Source organism: Syngnathus typhle, linkage group LG2 (assembly GCF_033458585.1).
Source record: "Syngnathus typhle isolate RoL2023-S1 ecotype Sweden linkage group LG2, RoL_Styp_1.0, whole genome shotgun sequence".
Taxonomy (NCBI): domain Eukaryota; kingdom Metazoa; phylum Chordata; class Actinopteri; order Syngnathiformes; family Syngnathidae; genus Syngnathus; species Syngnathus typhle.
In genome coordinates this window covers 24,444,697-24,468,856 of record NC_083739.1, presented here as the reverse complement: position 1 = coordinate 24,468,856, position 24,160 = coordinate 24,444,697, and the positions used below count along the sequence as shown (strand labels likewise).

Sequence of the window (24,160 nt, the reverse complement as noted above, 5' to 3'; positions counted from 1 at the left end):
AACCCTAACCCTAACCCTGAGCCATACAGCATACAAAACATATTGCAATAATGGTGAAGCTGCACAATTCACAGCATGCTTAAAATGTATGTCATTTGTGTAGTAAATTGGTGCCAGGCTTTAATGGATGATGCCCCATCCTCCCTCTCAGACATCAGTACAAGGATTCAAAGCAGAGCACATTGGCTGTCGGTGAAGGAGTAAAAATCCTGTGGCCAAAATGTAGTGCCCAGTACGTACTGTGTTGGGTACATTCAAGTAATTAATTTGATCCCAATAATTCTCTTCACTTTTGTTCTGTTCACATCCTCCTCCAACTGACATTTTTTTAAACTGTTCATTTGGGTTCAAATGCATTCTGTTTTTGAAAAATAACTGCACAAAGATAAACACTAACATGACTATTATTCTAGCTTTCTATAACTGTTTAACTTGTTGTTTAACTCATTCATTGCAAATAACTTTGCTTTACAAATTTTGTATGCTTTACAAGCTTGTTATTCTTTCATTATTCTTAGTATTACGTATTTTAACTGTTTTGTAAAATTGTCATCTTTGTTTATTTTCATACCATCTTCTTTTGCTCATTTTTTATCAACTCAGGACTATATTAAACTCAAACTTTAATTGTTATTATTATTATTGTTATTATTATTATTATTAGTAGTAGTAGTAATAATTTGTCATAATACGTTATTTGACTACATTATCCTGTTCCTTTTAACTTGTCCTGTAAGACGTTGCCATTCGAAAAATCGATCCGAGAAGCCCAGGCACGGATTACTGTTGAGAAAGAAGGGCTTTACTAAGGCCGTCTGTCTAAAATGAAATGAATTGGATTCAACAACTGGAGATTCGTCCAGCTCATCCTGGGGAATCCCAAGGCATTCCCTAGCCAGCCAAGAGACTCTCCAGCGTGTCCTGGGTTGTCCCAGAGGCCTTCTTCTGGCGGTACATGCACGGAACACCTCACCACGGAGGCATTCAGGAGGCAGTCTAATCAGGTCGCTCAAGCCAGCTCATCTGGCTCTTTTCAACCGAATGACCAAGCTTCTCATTCTATCTCAAAAGGAGAGCCGGACACTCGGTGGAGGAAACTCATTTTGGCCACTTTGAGCCGAGATCTTGTTCTTTCTGTCACGACCCACAGCTTGAGACCATAGGGGAGGATAGGAACGTAGATTGATCGGTAAATCGAGAGCATTGCCTTTCAACCCAGCTCTTTCTTCACCATAATAGAGCGACATGACAGTCTGCATCAAAGTAGAGGCTGCACCGATCTGCCTGTCTATGTCATGCTCCATCCTGGCCTCACTCATGAACAAGATCCCAAGATACTTGAACTAATTCTCTTGGAATCTCATTCCTGACCCGTAGAAGGCATTCTACCCCTTTCTGACTGAGGACCATGGTCTCAAAGTTGGAGGTACTAATTTTCATCCTAACCGATTCACACACGACTGCAAACTGCTCCAGTGAGAGTTGGAGATCATGGCTTGAAGAAGCCAACAGTACCACATCACCTGTAAATAGCAGAGATGCAATACTGAGCTCAGTAAACCCCTTCAACACCTTGGCTACGCCTAGAATTCTGTCCATACGAACAGAATTAGTGAGAAAGGGCAACCTTAGCGGAGTCAAAACATCACCGGGATGGAATCCAACTTCTTTTTGCCAATGCGGATCAAACTCTGACATCTGCGATACAGGCACTAAACCACCTTTATCAATTAGTTCGCAAAGCACCCCTCATAGAACTTCCCGAGGGACACGGTCGAATGCCTTCTCCAAGTGCACAAAAACAGATGCAGACTGGTTGGGCAAAATCACCATGCTCCCTTGAGAACCCTATAAAGGGTGTAGAGCTCACTGGGTGTAGAGGAAAAATATCTTAAGTAGAATGCATCCTTAAGGAGAACGCATCATTTTAGTGGGACATAGATTGTCACCTGTATAACCGTGGAATGATACATATATCATGTTTTCATTGGATGGAGCCTCGGACCAACAAATTTAATGAAAACAGTAAAGGCCCCAAAATAGACTGTGGAACGTCTTACAACAGAGGGGCAGAGCAGGGGTCAAAGCGACCTTGGTGAATACAAAAAGTCTTATTCCATTTTGATTTTTTCATTTGTAACATTTTATTTATTATTATTATTATTATTTAAAATTATTATTATCATTATTATTATTAGTGAAGGAGGACATTTACAAGGCAGTAGGTGCAACTAGCTATGTTGCACTGCTTAGAGATGATGGCACTAACAAAAAGGCTGTAAGTAGAGCTGGAAGTGTCAGAGATTAAGATTTCCTACTGTTAGTAACTGTTACGCCGTTATAACAATTGACATAGTAATAGTAATTATTAGGGGTGTAACGATACATCGATACACATCGATTAATCGATATAATGCTCTACGATTTATTGGCATCGATGCTAAAGGTAAACATCGATTTATATCGCCGTGTTTGACCTCGGACATTAGACGCGACTTTATTTTGAAATCCAGTTCATTGTTGCTTGCTTCCTCTTTCCGGGAGCAGGGAGCAGTGCGCGGCGTTGCTGCACGTGAAAGGGGAGTCGACAACTAGTACGCGGCTCCTGGGCTGGTGCTATGGCTAGTGTCCAAAAAGACGAGGAAATTGGCTCCCCTTTAGGCTTCAAGTCATTCGTTTGGAAGCACTTTGGATTCCAAAGAAAAGATGGCTCAACGGACAAGACACGTGCAGTTTGTAAATCCTGCCATGCGGTGATTCAGGGAGCACAAATCTCGCCGCACATTTAAAGAAAAAACACGACATCAAAGTTCAGTGTTAAAGTAAGCAATTTGTATACTACAATACTCTTGTAATTTCCTAAATAAAGAGTTTGCAGTACCTTGTTGATTTTGCGTATGAATTGTTGTAAATCAGGATATTGTTCTATATTTTTTATTAAAAAAAAAAAAAAATCGATCGTAGAGCACTATATCGCGATATATCGTGAATGAATCGCAGCAGGCTTTAAGATATCGGCAAATATCGTATCGTAGTTCTTTATATCGATATTATATCGTATCGTGACAAAACCCGCGATTTACACCCCTAGTAATTATCCATTACAGTGATCCCTCGCTACTTCGCGTTTCGTTTATCGCGGCTTCACTACATCGTGGATTTTCTTTCCAAGTTAAAAAAAACATTTAAACGTCAAAATAAAACTTTTAAATTGAGGAAACGTGTCTCTAACCTTTAGGACTTCAGTATTGTTCCAAATGTACGTTTATGTTCCTTTAGAAGTCCGTTTTCGCGTATTAGCACGATCGCGAATTAGCATCTTTCCGCTAACTCGTTAGCCTGCCCAGTACTTCTTGTTGGTGACCGTACTTTGCGGATTTCACTTATCGCGGATGGTTTTTGGTACCAATTATCCGCGATAAACGGGGGATTACTGTACTGGAAATCTAGAACGGCGTCTGTAACGCCGTCACCGTGCTATTAGTCCCAACACTGCTGATAATATTATCGAATGTTCAATATACAGTGGAGCCTCGGTTTTCGAACGTCCCGGTTCTCGAACAAATCGGAATTCGAACACAAAGACGCTCTTAAAGCATTGCGACAGTGAGCGCCCGGCGCACTGCGGTTGCGCGATCGGACCAAATTAAGGTCCCTGCGCACTGAGGTCCACTTACATTTTGGAAGGTACATAAGGACATTAAAAATATTTTCTAAATTTCAGCGACGGCTCTGTCTCACAATAATGCGACCAGCGCGGTGTAGTTGCACATTCGGCGACGCGCTACGGTTGCGCGTTCGGCGGTGCGCTGCAGTTGCGCGATTGGACAACAATGCGCAAATGAAAAAATGCGCAAATGAAAAAATGCTTAAAAAAGGCGAGTTTTTTTTGCTCGGAACGGATAAATTTGGTTCCATTATCTGTAATGGGAAAACATTATTCGGAATTCGAACGATTCATTTGTCGAACAGTCTTCTGGAAAAGATTGCGGTCGAAAACCGAGGCTCCACTGTACTTCCAAAAGGTTATGCTGACTGTGAACGGACTGTTTACTAATAATATTCTAAAATGTTCGAAACAGTTTCATACCTCATCATCTGTGATCACACCTCAAAGGTTATGCTGACTGTGAACAGACTGTTTACTGATAACATTATTAAATGTTCATCTGTGATCAAATCTGAGAATGCTTTTATTGGGTTAGGGTCTAAAGTGCAGAGCGTTTGCACGCAAAATTATTAAAACATGCTTATACAAGTAAAATATATGATTACATTTAAAGTTTAAATGTTTTTTTCATTTCATATATGATTACATTTAAAGTTTAAATGTAATCATATATGAAATCGGCATGCTCTTTTTTGATGCAATGTTGATATTTAAATGAACATGCCAGCTTTTGGGTCTCCTGAAAAAGAATGATTTTCGAGGTACAAAAATTCTGCCTAACACCTGCATTATTCACGGCTCAAAAGGGCACTGGTTAGCATGTCTGCCTCACAGTTAGGAGGGTTCAATTCTACCTCCGGCCCTCCCTGTGTGGAGTTTGCATTTTCTCCCCATGGCTGTGTGCGTGGATTTTCCCCGGGCACTCCGGTTTCCTCCCACATCCCAAAAATATGCTTGGTAGGCTGATTGAGCTCTCCAAATTGCCCTGTGAGTATGAGTGCGGATGGTTGTTTGTCTCTGTGGCAACCGGTTGAGGGTGTCCCCGCCTACTGTCCGAGACTGCTGGGATAGGCTCCTGCACGCCCGTGACACTCGTGGGGGACAAGCGGGATAGGAAATGGATGGATGGACCTGGGTTATGCAATGTGACCAATAATGTAGTCTATTGGTCACATTGCATACTGCATAAGAGGCGTGGTCTGTTGAAATCTAACCTCCAATACACCATTTGTTTTGTTCATCTCATTCATTTCTTCAAGTGGAAATTAAAAGCAGCCTAATGCCATATAAACTGTCTGGATTATAATGACTGGAGTGCTACACTTGTTACTAGTTCCAAATTCAATCACTAAAAAAGTGTGTTTGTGTGTGTGTGCGTGTTTGTGTGTGCGTGTGCATGTGTGGATCTGTGCGTTTGTGTAGAAAATCTCTTCTATGACTTTCATAACAACAGTTGTGATGAGAACAAGATGTGTGGACACTACACACAGGTTAGTGTTATACACACACGCACACACACACATGCACGCACACACACGCACACACGCGCATACAGAGTCTCCCCGGGTCAGAGGCATGCAATCCAACCCTTCCAGATACTCAAACTGGGTATGTCTGTTATTTGACCTTGAAACTGGACGGATCTTCCCTGTCCAAACACGTAACCCTCGCAATAAACCCTTGTTTATTGTGAGGGTTACGTCTGAAATCCGTGAAGTAGACGTTGACTTTGTATAAATTATTTTTAGTTCAGTTGCCGGCATGGTGGTGCACTGGTTAGCACGTTGGCCTCACAGTTCAGAGGTGCAGGGTTCAATTCCAGCTCCAGTCTTCCTGAGTGGAGTTTGCATGCTGCGTGGATTTCCTGCGCGTGCTCTGGCTTCCTCACACAATTCAAAAACATGTATAGTGCGCCGATAGACTACACCAAATTGCCTGGTGACCGTTATGGGGGAGCACTGACGGCTCATAGACTGCTGGGATAGCCTCCACCACACCGGTGACTCTCATGACGTTAAGTGGTTTAGAAGAATGAATTACCGTTTTTTTCCATGTATAATGCGCAAAATTTAACTAATTTATTGTCCTAAAATCTGGGGTGCGCATTATACATGGGTATTTTTTATTTTTTTTTTTCTATAATTTTATTTTTTTTATTTTTTAAGAAAATCATGGTACAACAATTTTTGAAGAAAATCTTGGATGGAGTGTGGAAAGGAGCAGGGCGACCAAGTGCAGCTTGGACCAGGGTTCAGAAACCTGTGTTATTGTCAAATATTGTTTGTTTTTTAATCTCCATCGCGGACTGGACGTCATACGGAGGCAGTATCACTGCGCATGCGCACTATGGATTCGATGCGAATAGTCCTCTTCTCTTCTTGACTGATGTGATAGTTATGAAAATGGCGGCGCCCCGGTTGGGTGCGGCTGCTACGGCTCTCGACGCGATTTCACAAATTTCACATAATATGCCGCCTAGGGCACTACTTACGACTCAAAGTTTAGGTTATCCATCCAGTAGGTTAGTTTATCATCACCAGCGCCTGCGTGTTTTGGATGGACTCGTAGACACAACTACCCTTGCCGGAGTGCTCCGGGCCCCAGCCTCGGAAGCTCACGATGCAGTGGGCTCGCCGGGCGGCACACGCCGGAGAAGGAGTAAGCGGAGGCGATGCGTCCGGCGGCGGAAGCGCGGCTGTCGAGGTGGGCTAACGGCTAAGCTGAAGGCTAACCCCTACAGACCGCCGCTTCCATCCATCTTCCTCTCCAACGTCCGCTCACTGGATAATAAAATGAACCATCTACAACTAGAACTCTCTTCAAAGAGGGAGGTTAGAGACTGCTAAGCTTTCATCCTGACGGAGGCATGGCTGAACTCATCGATTCCGGACTCCGCTGTTAGCCTGGAGGGGCTAGCTACATTCCGCGCCGACAGAAACAGCAAACTAAGCGGTAAATCCCGAGGAGGAGGGCTGTGTGTCTACATCAACAACAGCTGGTGCAAAAATGCTAGATCTGTCGCCAGCTTCTGCTCTTCGGACATCGAGCTTTTGACTGTCAACTGCAGACCCTTCTACCTGCCCAGGAAGTTTACTGTTGTTAGCATCACGGCCGTGTATGTCCCTCCTAGCGCTAATACTAAAGAGGCCATGAGCGTTCTCTATCGAACAATCAGTGAGCTGCAATCCACGCACACAGAGGGTGTTTTCATCATTGCTGGGGACTTTAACCAAGCTAACATGAAAACTATTCTCCCTCATTTTTACCAACACGTGGATTTTCCAACTCGGGGAGAGAACACTCTGGACTTGGTTTATACAAATATAAAAGATGCATTCAGAGCAGCCCCCGGCCCCCACCTCGGCTCTTCAGACCACCTATCTGTAAAGATAATCCCTGCTTACAGGCCCCTGCTGATCAGAGCAAAACCTACAGTGAAGCAGGTGAGGGTGTGGTCTGAGGGGGCCATGGAGGTGCTCCAGGACTGCTTTGAGTGCTCTGACTGGGACATGTTCAGATCAGCAGCAACATATGACAATCAGGTCGACATTGATGAGTACGCCATGACTGTGTCAGCCTACATCTACAAATGCGCCGAGGACGTCAGCACCACTAAGAACATCATCACCCGAGCCAACCAACGACCCTGGATGACTGAGGAGGTTCGTCATACGCTGCGAGCACGGAACGCTGCCTTCAAGTCTGGCGACAAGGAGGCACTGAGGACAGCGAGAGCCAACTTGAACCGTGCCATAAGGTTAGCGAAGCGAAGCCACAGTCGAAAAATACAGGATTTTTTTCCACGACGGAAATAACACCAGGAGCATGTGGCAAGGCATGCGGGCGATTACTGACTACAACTTACCCTCCCCCCCGGTGGGTGAGGTTGATGCTGACTTCCTGAATGGTCTGAACAACTTCTTTGGGCGGTTTGAGGCACTGAACGGCACTCCGGCAGTTAATCTGTTCCCCATCAGGATGAGGAGGCACTCTGCCTTGACTCAGCCGACGTGTTGAAGTCTCTGAGGAGAGTCAACCCACGTAAGACCCCAGGCCCTGATAGCATACCTGGGCGGGTGTTAAAGGAATGTGCAGGTCAGCTGGCTGGTGTCATCACAGACATTTTTAACATCTTGCTGGGCCAAGCCACGGTGCCTGTATGCTTCAAGGCTGCCTCCATCATTCCGGTGCCAAAGAAACCTCAAATCACCTCATTCAATGACTACAGACCTGTGGCACTGACTCCCATCATGATGAAGTGCTTCGAAAGGCTGGTCAAAGACCACATTGTCTCCAGACTCCCCCCGACATTCGACCCGTTCCAGTTTGCCTACCGGAAGAATCGCTCTACTGAGGATGCCATCTCCTCCGTTCTTCACCTGAGCCTGGCTCACCTGGAGGAGAGGAACGCCCACGTGCGGTTGCTGTTCCTGGACTTCAGTTCAGCGTTTAACACCATCATTCCACAGCATCTGGTGGGAAAACTGGAACGCCTGGGCTTCGGCACCCCCCTTCGGAACTGGCTGCTAGACTTCCTCACCAACAGACCTCAGTCAGTCCGGGTCGGACAGAACACCTCAGATGTCATCACCCTCAGCACAGGCTCCCCTCAGGGCTGCGTCCTGAGCCCCCTGCTGTTCATCCTGATGACACACGACTGCGTCCCCAGGTTCACCACCAATCACATCGTGAAGTTTGCAGACGACACAACGGTGGTGGGCCTCATCAGCGATAACGACGACCTGGACTACAGAGAGGAGGTGGAGCAGTTGGTGGGCTGGTGCAGAGACAATGGCCTGATCCTGAATGTGGAGAAGACGAAGGAGATCATCGTCGACTTCAGGAAGAACCAGCCTCACCACGCTCCACTGATCATCAACAGCTTGGATGTGGAGGTGGTCAGCAGCACTAAATTCCTGGGGGTCCACATCTCAGACGACCTCACCTGGACTGGGAACACCACGACACTGGTCAAGAGGGCACAGAAGCGATTGTACTTCCTGCGGAGGATGAGGAGAGCCCACCTGCCCCCACCCATCATGAGGACGTTCTACCGAAGCACCATAGAGAGCGTGTGGTGTGGGGGTTGCAGCTCCTCCGATTGGAAGAACGTAAGGAGAGTGGTGAGGACAGCAGAGAGGATCATCGGGGCTCATCTTCCCTCCATTCAGGACTTGTCATCCTAGCGCTGCGTGTCCCGAGCCCGAAATATTATTAGTGACCCATCACACCCCCACCAAGGACTGTTCTCCCTGCTACCCTCTGGGAAGACGTTTTGCAGCATCCGCTGCAGGTCTACCAGGTTCTGCAATAGTTTTTTCCCTACTGTCGTCAGACTGTTGAACAGTCAACCTATCATTCCCCTGCGCACTTTGTAAATACTGTTTTTGTTTCCTTCATTGCGGCACTTTATATTTATCTTATTTATCTTATCTTATTTCATATTTATATAGAAATGTCACTTTTTATCCAGCCGAAATGTCATTCCTTTGTTGCGAGCCGTATGCAACGTAATTTTGTTTTGTGTGCACTGAGTGTATGCAAAATGACAATAAAGTCTGTCTAAGTCTAAGTCTTAATACAATCAGCAAATAACAAAATGCGTATTACATGTAATATTTTATTTCACAACACTTCGCCTTGTTCCTTTCGTCTCTGCTGTTCCCTTCAAACACGCTCCATACGAACGCAATGCTCTCGTATCAGACGCTTGCTCGATCACCTGCTCGTTTGCTGTCACAATGTACCCTACACAAATCCGAAACATTTGTTGCGGCTCCGAGTCACAACGAGGGGCAAGTTTTGATTTCCAAGGGTATTTTTATTCCTCTTCAACTTCTCTCCCATACAGAGCCGCCTTTTTCACATGTCCGCACGTCACTTTCTTCTTTTCATTTTAACTTAACTGATCACGGTGGTGCCTTTACGGGCAGTCGGAGAAATCAATGCCAACAAAAAAAAATACATCCAGCCTAGTTAAGACCATACCAAAGACTATAAAATGGGACCCATTGCCTCCCTGCTTGGCACTCAGCATTAAGGGTTGGAATTGGGGGGTTAGATCACCAAATGATTCCCGAGCGTGGCGCCGCTGCTGCTACTGCTCCCCTCTCCCCCAGGGGATGGATCAAAATCACACGGGGATGGGTCAAATGCAGAGGACAAATTTCACCACACCCAGATGCGTGTGTGACGATCATTGGGGTGCGTATTATACATGGGTACAGGCTTTTTTCCAGCATCGACATGCCATTTTTAGGCTGCGTATTATACATGGGGGCGCATTATACATGGAAAAAAACAGTAGTTATTTCTAGGGGTGTAAATCGCGGGTTTTGTCACGACACGATATCATATCGTTACAAAGAACCATGATACTATATTTGCCGATATCTTAAAGCCTGCTGTGATTCATTCACGATACATCACGATATAGTGCTCTACGATCGATATAGAACAATATCCTGATTTATAACAATTCATACGCAAAATCAACAAGGTATTGCAAACTCTTTTTTTAGGAAATTACAAAGTGCTTCCAAACGAATGACTTGAAGCCCAAAGGCGAGCGAATTTCCTCGTCTTCTTGGACACTAGCCATAGCACCAGCCCAGGAGCCGCGTAGTTGTCGGCTCCCCTTTCACGTGCCTGCTCTGCTCACAACACAACACGCCGCGCACTGCTCCCGGAAAGAGGAAGCAAGCAACAATGAACTGGATTTCAAAATCAAGTCGCTTAATATGCTTAATAACAGGCTTTTATCTGGTATGGCGCCGTGAGTGGCTGCCTCCCAGCAGTGTCCTCTCTTTTCCTCTTTATTTGCTTCTTTTCTCCTTTTTCTTTTTGTCTTTTTGTCCGTTCGGCGATGCTGGTGCCTTCTACCGCACCTCGGTATCTCTTCGGATCGGATATTTTATTTTATTTATTTTTTTTTTTCTTCCTGGGACCGGGATCATTGGTTGGGCCGGCGTAACTCTACGACGGCTTCCTGTTTATCTGGCCAGTGATGACCGGGTCCCTCGCCTTGCAGCCGCAACCCCTGTGGGGAGTCCGCTTCCTCGTGCTCGGTGGGACCAATGGCTTTCGCCATGCTAGCCCCATGGTGACCATCTGCACGTACCCCGGCTGGGTGCCCAGGACGCTGCTCACACGCTTGCCTGCCTTGTGATGTTTTCACCGATTCACGACCACGGTCCATTGGGCGCCGTTGAACTGGACTGCCCTTACACCTGTCGATGGACCCCATGGAGGCTATTTTGTGTGTTTTGGGGTGTTCTCTTGTATTGGGGGTGCTGGTTGGCTGCTGTTACTTTTTTTCCTTTGTCTTTTTAGCTTTGATTTGCTTTGATGGCTTTTATCTTGAGCACTTTCTGACTTTCTTCGTGGCGCCGTTATGTGGCAGCCTTATGAGAGTTATTGAGTTGCGCTCATGCCATCCGTGTGTCTTTTGTATTATTAGGATTAAGATGGCGGCGCCCCAGTCGGCTGCGGCTGCTGCGGCTCTCGACGTTCCTTTCCTTTGTTGAGAGCCGTATGCGACGAAATTTCGTTTAGTGTGCACCAAGTGCTTACAAAATGACAATAAAGTCTGTCTAAGTCTAAGTCTAATGTCCGATGTCAACAACGGGCGATATAGATCGATGTTTACGTTTAGCATCGATGCCAACAAATCGTAGAGCATTATATCGATTAATTGATGTGTATCGATGAATCGTTACACCCCTAGTTATTTCCCCCCCGTGAGTCCATCACCTTATCGTGGTGGAGGGCTTTGCGTGCCCCTATGATACTAGGATCCATGTTGTCTGGGGCTGTTTTGTGTAAATGGAAGTAACACTTCACATGTTTCCCCTCTGTGAGTCGTCACCTTATCGTGGTGGAGGGGTTTGCATGTCCTAATGATCCTAGGAGCTATGTTGTCTGGGGTTTCATGCCCCTAGTAGGGTCACACATGGCAAAAGGGTCCCAGGTGAGGGGCCAGACAAAGCACGGCTCAGAAGACCCCTTATGATGAATAAATTATATGGAGCTAGTTTTCCCTTGCCCGGACGCAGGTCACCGGGGCCCCCCTCTGGAGCCAGGCCTGGAGGCGGGGCTCGAAGGCGAGCGCCTGGTGGCCGGGCCTTCGCCAATGGGGCCCAGCCGGGCACAGCCCAAAAAGAAAACGTGGGTCCCCCTTCCCATGGGCTCACCACCTGGGGCCAAAGGGGTCGGGTGCAAAGTGAGCTGGGCGGCGGCCAAAGGCAGGGACCTTGGCGGTCCAATCCCCTGTTGCAGAAGCTGGCTCTTGGGACATGGAATGTCACCTCTCTGGCTGGAAAGGAGCCCGAGCTGGTGTGTGAGGCAGAAAGGGACCGACTAGACATAGTCGGACTTGCCTCCACACATAGTTTGGGCTCTGGTACAAGCCCTCTTGAGAGGGGCTGTACTCTCTTCCACTCTGGAATTGCCCACGGTGAGAGGCGTCGAGCAGGTGTGGGCATACTTATTGTACCCCGGCAGGGCGCCTGCACATTGGGGTTGACTCCGGTGAACGAGAGCGTAGCCGCCCTCCGCCTTTGGGTGGGGGTACGAGTCCTGACTGTTGTTTGTGCCTATGCGCCGAACAGCAACTCTGAGTACCCACCCTTTTTGGGGTCCTTAGAAGAAGTAATGGAGAGCACTCCTTCTGGGGACTCTATTGTTCTACTGGGTGACTTCAATGCTCACGTGGGCAATGACAGTGAGACCTGGAAGGGCATGATTGGGAGGTGTTTAGGATGCCTCCTAGACGCCTCCATGGGGAGGTGTTCCGGGCATGTCCCACAGGTAGGAGAGCCCGTGGACGACCCAGGACGTGCTGGAGAGACTATGTCTCTCGGCTGGCCTGGGAACGTCTTGGGATCCCCCAGGATGAGCTGGATGATGTAGCTGAGGAGAAGGAAGTCAGGGAGTCCCTCCTAAAGCTGCTGCCCCCGTGACCCGACCCCGCATAACAGGGATAAGAATCTTCCGCAGATCCGCGGATTTCCGTGTTTTTTTCCGTCTGGAGTATCATTTTCGTAAATCGTGTAGATCCGTTGACAAAATTGTTTTTAAATGGTGTCGGCAGGGCGGCTGGCAACAGTATTGCGACAACAGCCGCCTTATTTTCGGCAGCATTTTGGCTCTACTTTCGTCACTTAATCCGCCTACTCATTTGCCTAATTAGCAAAAGTTTTAGCCAGTATGGTGAAAGTTTCAGACTCTAAAACTCTCTAAAATTTAGAGAAAAAAGACGAGGATCGTGCCAGGGAAATAGACAAGTCAAACGGGATCAAGAATTGCTTGAGATGGGCATGGCTCGACAGCAGCGTCATCTTACAACTCGGAACACAAAGACGCTCTTAAAGCAATGCGACATTGAGTGCCCGGCGCGCTGCGGTTGCGCAATCGGACTAAATTAAGCTCCCTGCGCACTAAGGTCCGCTTAAATTTTGGAAAGTACATCAGGACTTTAAAAATGTTTTCTAAATTTCGGCGACGGCTCTGTCACAATAATGCGTTCAGCGCGGTGCAGTTGCGCGGTCGGCGACGCGTTACATTTGCGCGTTCGGCGGTGCGCTGCAATTGCGCAATCGGACAAAATTAAGCTCCCTGCACACTTTGGTCCGCTTGAATTTTGGAAAGTACATCAGGAGTTTAAAAATATTTTCTGAATTTCAGCAACGGCTCTGTCACAATAATGCAACCAGCGCGGTGCAGTTGCACGGTCGGCAATGCGCTACGGTTGTGCGTTCGGTGGTGCGGTGCAGTTGCGCGATCGGATAAAAATGCGCAGATAAAAGAATGCTTAAAAAGTCTTGGATCAGATTACATTTTTTTCCGTTATTTGTAATAGAAAAAATAGATTCGGAATTCGACCGATTCGCTTCTCGAACAGCCTTCTAGAACGGATTGTGGTCGAAAACCGAGGCTTGACTGTACAGAGGAGCCTCAGTTTTCGAACGTCCGGGTTCTCGAACAAATCCTAAAACACAAAGACGCTCTTAAAGCAATGGGATAGTGAGCGCCCGGCACGCTGCGGTTGCGCGATCGGACCAAATTAAGCTCCCTGCGCACTGAGGTCCACTTAAATTTTGGAAAGTACATAAGGACTTTAAAAATATTTTCTAAATTTCAGCGACGGCTCTGTCACAATAATGCGACCAGCGCGCTGCAGTTGGGCGGTCGGCGACACGCTGCGGTTGCGCGTTCGGCGGTGTGTCCAGTTGTGCGATTGGACAAAAATGCGCAAATGAAAAAATGCTTAAAAAAGGTTTTGTTTTGTTTTTTTGCTTGGAACGGATTAAATTTGGTTGCATTATTTGTAATGGGGAAACATGATTTCGAATTCGAACGATTCACTTCTCCAACAGCCTTCTGGAACGGATTGTGGTCGAAAACCGAGGCTCCACTGTATTCACCTTGGTAGCCCACCAAGCAGGAATATTTTTTTAACAAAACGGTTTAAATTGAGTGATGAAATTAATGGTTTTGGGGTTACTATACTGCCAAAATCCAGGTGTTTCAAGGGAGCTTTTCCCCCTGAGCCCCCTCCGGGGCTTTACCCCTGGCCCCCTGCGGCCCCCAATGGGGGCCTGTGGGCCCTGTGGCCCCCAATGGGGGCCTGTCGCCCCTGCAGCCCCCAATGGGGGCCTGTGGCCCCTGGCCCACTGCGGCCCCCATTGGGGTCTGCGGTCCATCCACCCCGCCTTAAACACAAGGTTCCCTTTATTCTAAATACTTGTGACAATTACTAAATTAAAGTTTTAAAATTCAAATGGAAGAATACCGAGCTGCAGATTATAAAAGGATGAACCCCGGCAGTGGGTGGGATGCCAGGGTGGGCGCGTGTGACCCTGGGGAACATGCTTTTTTTGGCTGTACTAAATTAAAGGGTAATTAGACAACCACAGCAGTAGGTGGGAGTGGCGGTATTATTGTAAGGGTGTGCGTCGGGAGTATTCGCTCTATAGCAGTGGTTCTTAACCTTGTTGGAGGTACCGAACACCACCAGTTTCATATGCACATTCATGAACCCTCCAGCGCGTCCTGGGTCATCCACGGGGTCTCCTGCCGGTGGGACATGACCGGAACACCTCCCCAGGGAGGCATTCTGATGAGATGCCCAAGCCACCTCATCTGGCTCTCAACGTGGAGGAGCAGCTCTACTCCGAGTCTCTCCCAGATGAGCGAGCTTCTCTCCCTATCTCTAAGGGAGAGCCCGGACACCCTGCGGAGGAAACTCATTTCGGCCGGTTGTATCCGCTTGTCCAACTCTCACTGGGAACGAATCCGACTTACTTCCGGAAATGCGGAGCAAACTCTGGCATCGATGGTACAGGGACCGAACCGCCCTTAACAGTTGGCTCGGCACCCCGTACTCCCGAAGTACCCTCGACAGAACCTCCCGAGGGACACGGTCGTACGCCTTCTCCAAGTCCACAAAACACATGTGGACTGGTTGAGCGAACTCCCATGCCCCCTCGAGGATCCTGCCGAGGGTGTAGAGCTGGTCCACTGTTCCACGGCCAGGACAAAAGCTACACTTCTCTTCCTGAATCCGAGGTTCGACCTCCCCATGGACACTCCTCTCCAGCACCCCTGAATACAACTTACCATGGAGGCTGAGTGTGATTCCTCTGTAGTTGGAACACACCCTAAGGTCCCCCTTCTTAAAGAGAGAGACAACCACCCCAGTCTGCCAATCAAGAGGCACCGTCCCCAATGTCCAATGTTGTAGAGGCGTGTCAGCCATGACACCCCCACAACATCCAGAGCCCTTAAGAACTCCGGGCGGATCTCATCAACCCCCAGGGCCTTGCCTCCGAGGAGTTTTTTAACTACCTCAGTGACTTTGACCCCAGAGGTTGGAGAGTCCACCTCAGAGTCTCCAGGCCCTGCTTCCACAATGGAAGGCGTGTCAGTGGAATTGAGGAGGTCTTCGAAGTATTCTACCCATTGACTCACAACGTCCCGAGTCAAGGTCAGCAGCACGCCATCTTCACTGTAAACAGTGTTGACAGCGTACTGCTTCCCCTCCTGAGACGCCGGATGGTGGACCAGAATTTCCTCGAAGCCGAACGGTCCGGAAGTCATTCTCCATGGCCTCGCCAAACTCCTCCCACACACATGTTTTTTCCTTAGCAACTTCCGAAGCCGCATTCCGCTTGGCCATCCGGAACCTGTCGGCTGACTCCGGAGTCCCACAGGCCAAATCTACCCGATAGGACTCCTTCTTCAGCTTGACGGCATCTCTTGCTGCCGGTGTCCACCAGCGGGTTCGGGGGTTGGCGCCACGACAGGCACCGACCACCTTATGGCCACAGCTTCGGTCAGCTTTCTCAACAATGGAGGCACGGACTCAATGACCCCCGCCTCCTCCGGGATGTGGGAAAGGCTCTGTCAGAGGTGAGAGTTGAAGCTCTTCCTGACAGGGGATTCTGCCAGACGTTCCCAGCAGACCCTCACAGTACGTTTGGGTCTTTCAGGTCGGACCGGCATCTTCCCCCCCCCATCGAAGACAACCCACCACCAGGTGGTGATCAGTTGACAGCTCCGCCACTCTTCACCCGAGTGTCCAAAACATGCGGCCGCATATCCGATGACACAACTATAAAGTCGATCATCGAACTGCGGCCTAGGGTGTCCTGGTGCCAAGTGCACATATGGACACCCTTATGCTTGAACATGGTGTTCATTATGGACAATCCATGTCTCGACAGAAGTCCAATAATAGAACACCGCTCGGGGAGGCCGTTCCTTCCAATCACGCCCTTCCAGGTCTCACTGGCATGAGCACGTGAGCATTGAAGTCACCCAGCAGAACGATGGAGTCCCTAGAAGGAGCACGCACCAGCACTTCTTCCTTGCTTTGACTGGCCCTTTACCTAGGACCTGTTTGCCATGGGTGACCCAGCCAGGGGCAAAAAGCCCCAGACAACTTGGCTCCTAGGCTCATTAGGACATGGAAACCCCTCCACCACGAAAGGGTGATGATGACTCACGGAGGGGAGCACAAATAATTGTATTCATTTTTGTTTTGTAGGTTAAAATGTTTTACGCACAAATTGTTTTATTCATTTTTGTTTTGTAGGTTAAAGTGTTTTACATATTGTGGTTGTGAGTGAATGTTGTTAATTACTTTGAAGTGAACATTATTTATTGCTGTTATTTAATATTATTTATGTTTATTATTATTTTACTGTATTTTTTAACATAAAATGGCAGTTGGTCAAGACTGTTTATAGTTTAAGTAAGTATAGTTTATTTTTTAACTTTAGGCAAAGTGATGCACATGGAATCTGATCTGTTACAGACTAAAAAACAATGTTATTAATAATTTTAGGGCTTCACATAGACAAAAATTGACAATTATTCTCAAAGCATCCCCTGATCTTAAGCTCCCAAAAGGGCAAGGAAAAACTAAAAAAAAAACCCTACCGGGGGAAAATGAGAAACCTTGAGAAGGGACCACAGATGGAAGGATCCCCCTTTCAGGATCACCAGGTTGAAATGGATGCAGAGAGGGCACAAAAGATACAATATGAAAATCAATGAAATAAAAAGTGGATGTCCATGTCAGAGCGAAGGACTGCCGAAGGAGCCCTCAATTGTCCTGGCAGTGTCTTCGAGGAGGTTGAGCTGCAGTTCCCCCATCCTGAATTGGCCCACGAGAACCCAGATAGCCACTGTCAGAATGGGTGCCATCTAACCACCTCCCCGGCCGGGGAGGGGGAGGGAGGGGGTGAAGAGCGAGAGAAAACAAACTCCAGCCAAATCGGCCACTACAGGTTAGTTAAAGGCCATGTCATAGAAATGTGTCTTTAGCGTCAGAAAATAATTGAAAAGCACTGCCTTAAAGGGACAGTTCAGACCTGAACAAAGGCGAATGGTTTTATGATGTTTTCAGAGGTTAAAATAGGCCTAAATAGATGTGTCCAGGCTGTTCAAGTGATTCCCAACAAGACATGAAGGGAGTTGAGAACATGACACCACCCCAACCCTAACTGTAGGCCTGCTGGGTGAGAAGCCTTTATCCCTTTTTCGACAAAGGTACAGTCCTGGTATATTAATGCAAATTCAAACATTTGTTGTGCAAAATGAAAGTTGGTGGCCATGACTCCTACTTCTCTTGGTGCTGTTTCTTCTTATTCTCTCATCATCATCTTCTTCTGTTATCAGCTTGTTCTTCTGTCATCGGCTTCTTCTTCTGTCATTGGCTTCTTCTTCTGCCGTCAGCTTCTTTTGCTGTCGTCCTCTTCTGTCATCGTCGTAGTCTTCCTCAGTCATCGTCTTCCCCTGTCATCGCCATTGTCTTCTATTGTCATCGTCTTTTGTTTTCTGCTGTCGTTGTCTTTTGTCATCTTCTGTCATAGTCTTCTGTTACCTTATTCTTGTCGCCTTCTGTTGTCTTCTTTTGTCTTCAAAAGCACGAGCTGCTGCAGAACTCATTGCGGAAAAGAATGGGTGTGGATAGGTGAATGTGAGACTTTGTGAGACGCATTGAGCTAAAAGTTATGTGTAACTTCACACTATTTGACTATTTACCATCCCTATGCGCTCCCGCACCACCAGACTCAACAACAGCTTCATACTCCAGGCTGTTAGGATCCTGAACTCGCTTCCCCTTTCTGCGTAGCGTCCTGTACTTTTGCGCTACGCTTACTGTCTGCTGTGTGCACACTGGCTCCGTTTTGCTCCTCTTATTTATTGTGTTATCTGTTTATTTATTATTTAAAAAAAAAAAAAGATTAAAGTCCCAATGATCGTCACACACACACCTGGGTGTGGTGAAATTTGTCCTCTGCATTTAACCCATCCCCGTGTGATTTTAATCCATCCCCTGGGGGAGAGGGGAGCAGTGAGCAGCAGCGGTGCCGCGCTCGGGAATCAGTTGGTGATCTAACCCCCCAATTCCAACCCTTAATGCTGAGTGCCAAGCAGGGAGGCAATGGGTCCCATTTTTATAGTCTTTGGTATGACCCGGCCAGGGTTTGAACCCACAACCTTCCGGTCTCAGGGCGGACACTCTACCACTATGCCACTGAGCCGAATTATTCATCATTCTTATTATCTATTGTTTGTGCCTTCTTGTTTTTACATTGTGTCGTTTACTTGTATGTCTATCGTGTTATATGTCTCGTCACCGTGGGATAGAGAAAACGTAATTTCGGTTTCTTTGTGTGTCTTGACATGTGAAGAGATTGACAATAAAGCTGACTTTGACTTTGAAATAAATAAATAAATAAATAAATAAATAAATAAATAAATGAATGAATGAATGAATGAATGAATGAATGAATGAATGAATGAATGAATGAATGAATGAACGAACGAACGAACGAACGAACGAACGAACGAACGAACGAACGAACGAACGAACGAACGAACGAACGAACGAACGAACGAACGAACGAACGAACGAACGAACGAACGAACGAACGAACGAACGAACGAACGAACGAACGAACGAACGAACGAACGAACGAACGAACGAACGAACGAATGAATGAATGAATGAATGAATGCTATGTTGACACCCAAAAAAAAAGCAAGGCTGGGAAAGCTGAACCGCAATATAGCGAGGGAACACTGAAAACTTTGCTGGTCTCACGGAGTACTCTTGTACAGTACGTCCTTAAACAGCTGTCTGTCATGTTCAGCACAGTGGACAAGGTTGCTGCATTTATCTACAGTCGTGCGGATCTAAGTGACATACAATACAATACATTTCATTTACGTGTAAAGCGCTTTCACAACACACCTGTCGGTGTAACAAAGCATGAGAGACTTTGCTGTGACTTTGCAGATGGTGTGGTCGGATACTCACAGAGTGGGCTGTGCCGCCCACCTGTGTAACAAAATGGAGGGTCTGGCGTGGGAAAAGATCTCTTTCCTGGTGTGCAACTACTACCCAGCGTCAGTGCAAATTTCTTTAGATTAATAGAGTTAATGATAATAGTAACAGCACTGCTACCTAATGACAGTGCTAGTGCTGCTTCTTCATCATTACTATTACTATTACTATTACTATTACTATTACTATTACTATTACTATTACTATTACTATTACTATTACTATTACTATTGCTAACAGTACAGTTGTTCACCATTAGTGGTACTTTTCTTACCACACCTAATGCTAATGTTAAGAGTAGTGAGATCAGTGTTTGCAATGTGCTTCCACTGAAGTGTGTGTGTGTGTGTGTGTGTGCGTGCGTGTGCAGTGGGAACTACGAATCTGAGCGTCCTTATGTGGAAGGAGACTCTTGCTCCCGATGTCCGGAAGAACTACAAACATGTGAAAACAACCTTTGTGGTATGACATTTTTCTAATTACTTTACTGCTAATACACATGCCCGTACGCACATGCACGCACACGCACAATTTTTAAATACAGTTTATTTTTATTACATTATATACTAAATATGTAATTTGACTATGCTATACAATTTTTGGCTGCATTACTTATTACACTGTTTTCCCGTTTTACATGAGACATTATTTGACCAAATTAAAAACGACTTGATTGAGTACATATTACATACACTATAACACAACATTACACACTTCATTATTTGAATTTGTATAATAAATTACAATGTCTGACGGAACCAGACACTACAATTGCCTACATTACATGGATTTTTTACATTATAGTACATAAACATGCCAATATTTAACCACGTTACATTAATTTGTTTTTGTTTTATGTATTTCATACATAATGCTGTGCAGTCACCACAAATGTATTGATAATGTTTGAGATTGTGAACAATTATAAGGGGCGTCTTAAAACCTTTTTCACTACTATATATGCAGTAAGTCAGATCAGGCGTAGTATCCAATTACCGTATTTTGCGCCCTATTAGGCGCACCGGGGTATAAGGCGCACCGTCAATGAACGGCCCATTTTAAAACTTTGTCCATACATAAGGCGCACCGGACTATAAGGCGCATAAAATAGAAGCTTTATTGCAACAAACTGAGGTTGACTAGGGTTGCGGTATGCACCCACTAGCCAATAACCAATGAGCCCTCTGTAAACAATCGCGTTTCTCAAACGATCTCCTATAAAATGATTGGAACTGACTAAAGTTCAATCTAACGCATTGGTACTACTTACCTATGTTTCCCTTCCATATCGATCCGTAGATTTACTCGAAACATTAACAGAGCAGCCTATTTTGACATGAAATAGCCTCGCGCGTATAGCAGCTATCGTTATAGCATTAGCCATCCGCAATTTCCTATGAGCCTCAACTCGCAATCTCCCATGAGCAACAGCAAAGTGCAAACAATCGCGTTTCTCAAACGATCTCCTATAAAATGATCAGAACTGACTAAAGTTCGATCTAACGCATTGGTACTACTTACCTATGTTTCCCTTCCATATCGATCCGTAGATTTACTCGAAACATTAACAGAGCAGCCTATTTTGACATGAAATAGCCTCGCGCGTATAGCAGCTATTGTTATAACATTAGCCATCCGCAATTTCCTGAGCCTCAGCTCGCAATCTCCCATGAGCCTCAGCAAAGTGTAAACAATCGCGTTTCTCAAACGATCTCCTATAAAATGATCAGAACTGACTAAAGTTCGATCTAACGCATTGGTACTACTTACCTATGTTTCCCTTCCATATCGATCCGTAGATTTACTCGAAACATTAACAGAGCAGCCTATTTTGAAATGAAATAGCCTCGCGGGTACAACAGCTATTCGGTGACGCCCCCTGACTACAGTTACCGTAATGTTGGGAAGCGATGCGACCTTGTAATTTACTAGTCGTACTAAAACATTTTGGCAGAGCACTGTGTACAACCAGTATGGATCAACAAATTCATCACTTGATCCATATATAAGGCGCACCGGACTATAAGGCGCACTGTCAACTTTTGATAAAAATTTAGGTTTTTAGGTGCGCCTTATAGGGCGGAAAATACGGTAGTAATTTATTTATTTATTTATGAATAAATAAATGAATAAATAAAGATTGATTGATTATTACGTTGTTACATACAGTACAAACTGTTGTTCAGATCTCATAATTCTATATTTCCACTACAGAGAATGTATTGAGCACTGGATGTTGCTGCTGTTACGTGTTATTAGACATTGGTTATAAATGTCTTCAGGCGATACATATTTAATAACTTATCACCTGTTGTAATATGCACCTTAAAATAAAACTTTACTATAGAAGTCTTATATTGCCTGAAAATAAGATTCATACATATAAACATAATAAAGAGAAGAACGAAATGTTAGGGGAAGGGGGGACCTGTTGTGTTCTTTGATGAGATCCTTGCTTAATGAAATATGTCACAATGTCAGCTAAAGTCTGTTCAAGGCACAAAAAAATAATGGTAAAAGCTATTAAGAGATTATCTTTGGGTGTGGTTTGTAGTTCCTGACATGGATGACAGTGACGGTGGAGAAGAGGAAGAGGAGGAAGATGCTGCAACAACAGAGTCATTCTACCAGATCACCAAAACCAGCACAACAGGCAGACATATGCCTCAGTCCATAATTCCCACTCTTCTTCCTCCTCTTCTGACATTCAAGCCCAACTTCACCCCTGGTGATAAAGAGGATAAGGAAAAGGGTGTACTTGTTCATCCTCTCGCAACAACAGAGTCTCACCACAACAGGCATATCACCACCAGAACTAGCAGGACCACCCATTCGTCAATGACCCCAACTCTTCCTCTTGTGACACCCAAGCCCAAATTGTTCTCAGGTGAGGAAGAAGAGGAGAAGGGGGGTGTGCTAGTTCTTTCCCTTGCAACAACAGAGTCATACCACCAAGCGGACATCAGCAGCAGCCCAGGGGAAAGCGGCTATGAAGAAGGAGGAGGATTCAAAGACAGGACAGGACAACAAGAAACAAGACTTGAGGGCCTGCCAATCATAACAATACCTCAAAAAGAGATTATGAGTGAGGCATCCTCACTATCTTCACCTACACTCGTGCTTGCCGCTTTACTCTTCTTTAACTTCATCCTCATTATGCTACCATTGTGAAAAACAGGACAACACACATGCACATCAGCACACATGTACAAACACACATGTCTATCAATTTGTAAAAAAATACTAATCATGAAAATGCTGTGGATGTGGGGATATGTGTACATTTACAGTATCGGAAATATATTTCAGTATATTAAGTACAATATTTACACGCGGCATGGTCACCACCTCCTTTGAGAGGTTCTGGTTTCGAAAGTCAACTCACTCTGCTGTGAGTTTTTGAGTTTTATGACTAACTCGATGATATTAAGCAATGGATGCAAACAAACCTGATGAGATAACTAGGCGAGAGTGACGATTGTTAGTTTTCTTTAGTCTGCTGCTAAATGTAAATCCTTCAAGGTGTCCCTTTAATAAACTTGAGTGACACGAGGACATTTTTGAAAATGTTATGTATTTGTTTTGAGTTTGGCGAGCCTTCTTTGAGGTTTAAAGTTGCAAACAGGTAGTATAAACACCTCATAGCTATCATACTGTAGCTACCAGCACAGCTAAGAACAATAGTTGTATATAAATATAATAAAGTTTCTTTTTTTCATCAAATGTGTTGTCACGCCCGTGCCAGAGCACGCTCGGCCGTCAACTTCCCTCAGCCACAACCCTTTCATTACCGTTATGTCTGTCACCTGCTCCCTCTTGATACCTTGTCTCCTGTCTGTCTGCGCCACGTGTTCCTGTCCTGCTTTTGTGTGTGTGTGTGTGTGTGTGTGTGTATGTGTGTGCGTGTGTGCGCGCGCGCATATATATGTTGGAATCACCCCTCGTTTTAAGATTATGTATGCCACGATATTTGAGAATTTTCTCAATTTCTTACTTAGTTGATGATGAACCTTCCCTGTACACATATAGCAATAAATGTTATTTTAAAATTCTTAGTTATTAAATAAACAAAATATAACAGCTACGCAGTTTTCGAGAATGGAGAGCGGACGTCCTCGTTGTTGCGCAACCGTGGAGTACCGTTTTTTTCCGTGTATAGTGCGCCCCCATGTATAGTACGCACCCCTAAAAATGGCATGCTGATGCTGGAAAAAAGCTTGTACCCATGTATAATACGCACCCAATTTTTATGAATTTTTTAAAAAAAAATTTTAATTTTTTTTTTTTTTTTTTTTTTTAAGTCCCAATGATCGTCACACACGCAGGGAGGCAATGGGTCCCATTTTTATAGTCTTTGGTATGGTCTTAACTAGGCTGGATGTCATTTTTTTTGTTGGCGTTGATTTCTCCGACTGCCCCTAAACGCACCACCGCGCTCCGTGCGGGCACGGGAAAGAGGCGGCTCTGTATGGGAGAGACGTTGAAGAGGAATAATTACACCCTTGGAAACCAAAACTTGCCCCTCGTCGTGACTCGGAGCCGCAACAAATGTTTCGGATTTGTGTAGGGTACATTGTGACAGACGGCAAACTAGCAGGTGATCGAGCGAGCGTCTGATACAAGAGCATTGC

At 45.7% G+C, this 24,160-nt stretch overlaps 1 protein-coding gene across 1 annotated transcript in view; it reads left to right on the top strand.

The window, feature by feature from the left end:
- The window catches only part of LOC133150083 (peptidase inhibitor 16-like), a 34,554-nt gene extending 11,302 nt beyond the window's left edge, over positions 1-23,252 (top strand). The window contains 6 exon segments of the mRNA XM_061272380.1: positions 5,093-5,160; positions 19,482-19,591; positions 19,900-19,991; positions 22,084-22,498; positions 22,500-22,545; positions 22,548-23,252. Of these exon segments, the coding sequence (XP_061128364.1) occupies positions 5,093-5,160; positions 19,482-19,591; positions 19,900-19,991; positions 22,084-22,498; positions 22,500-22,545; positions 22,548-22,700 (884 nt within the window). The 3' untranslated portion in view covers positions 22,701-23,252.
- The last annotated feature ends 908 nt before the right edge of the window (positions 23,253-24,160 follow it).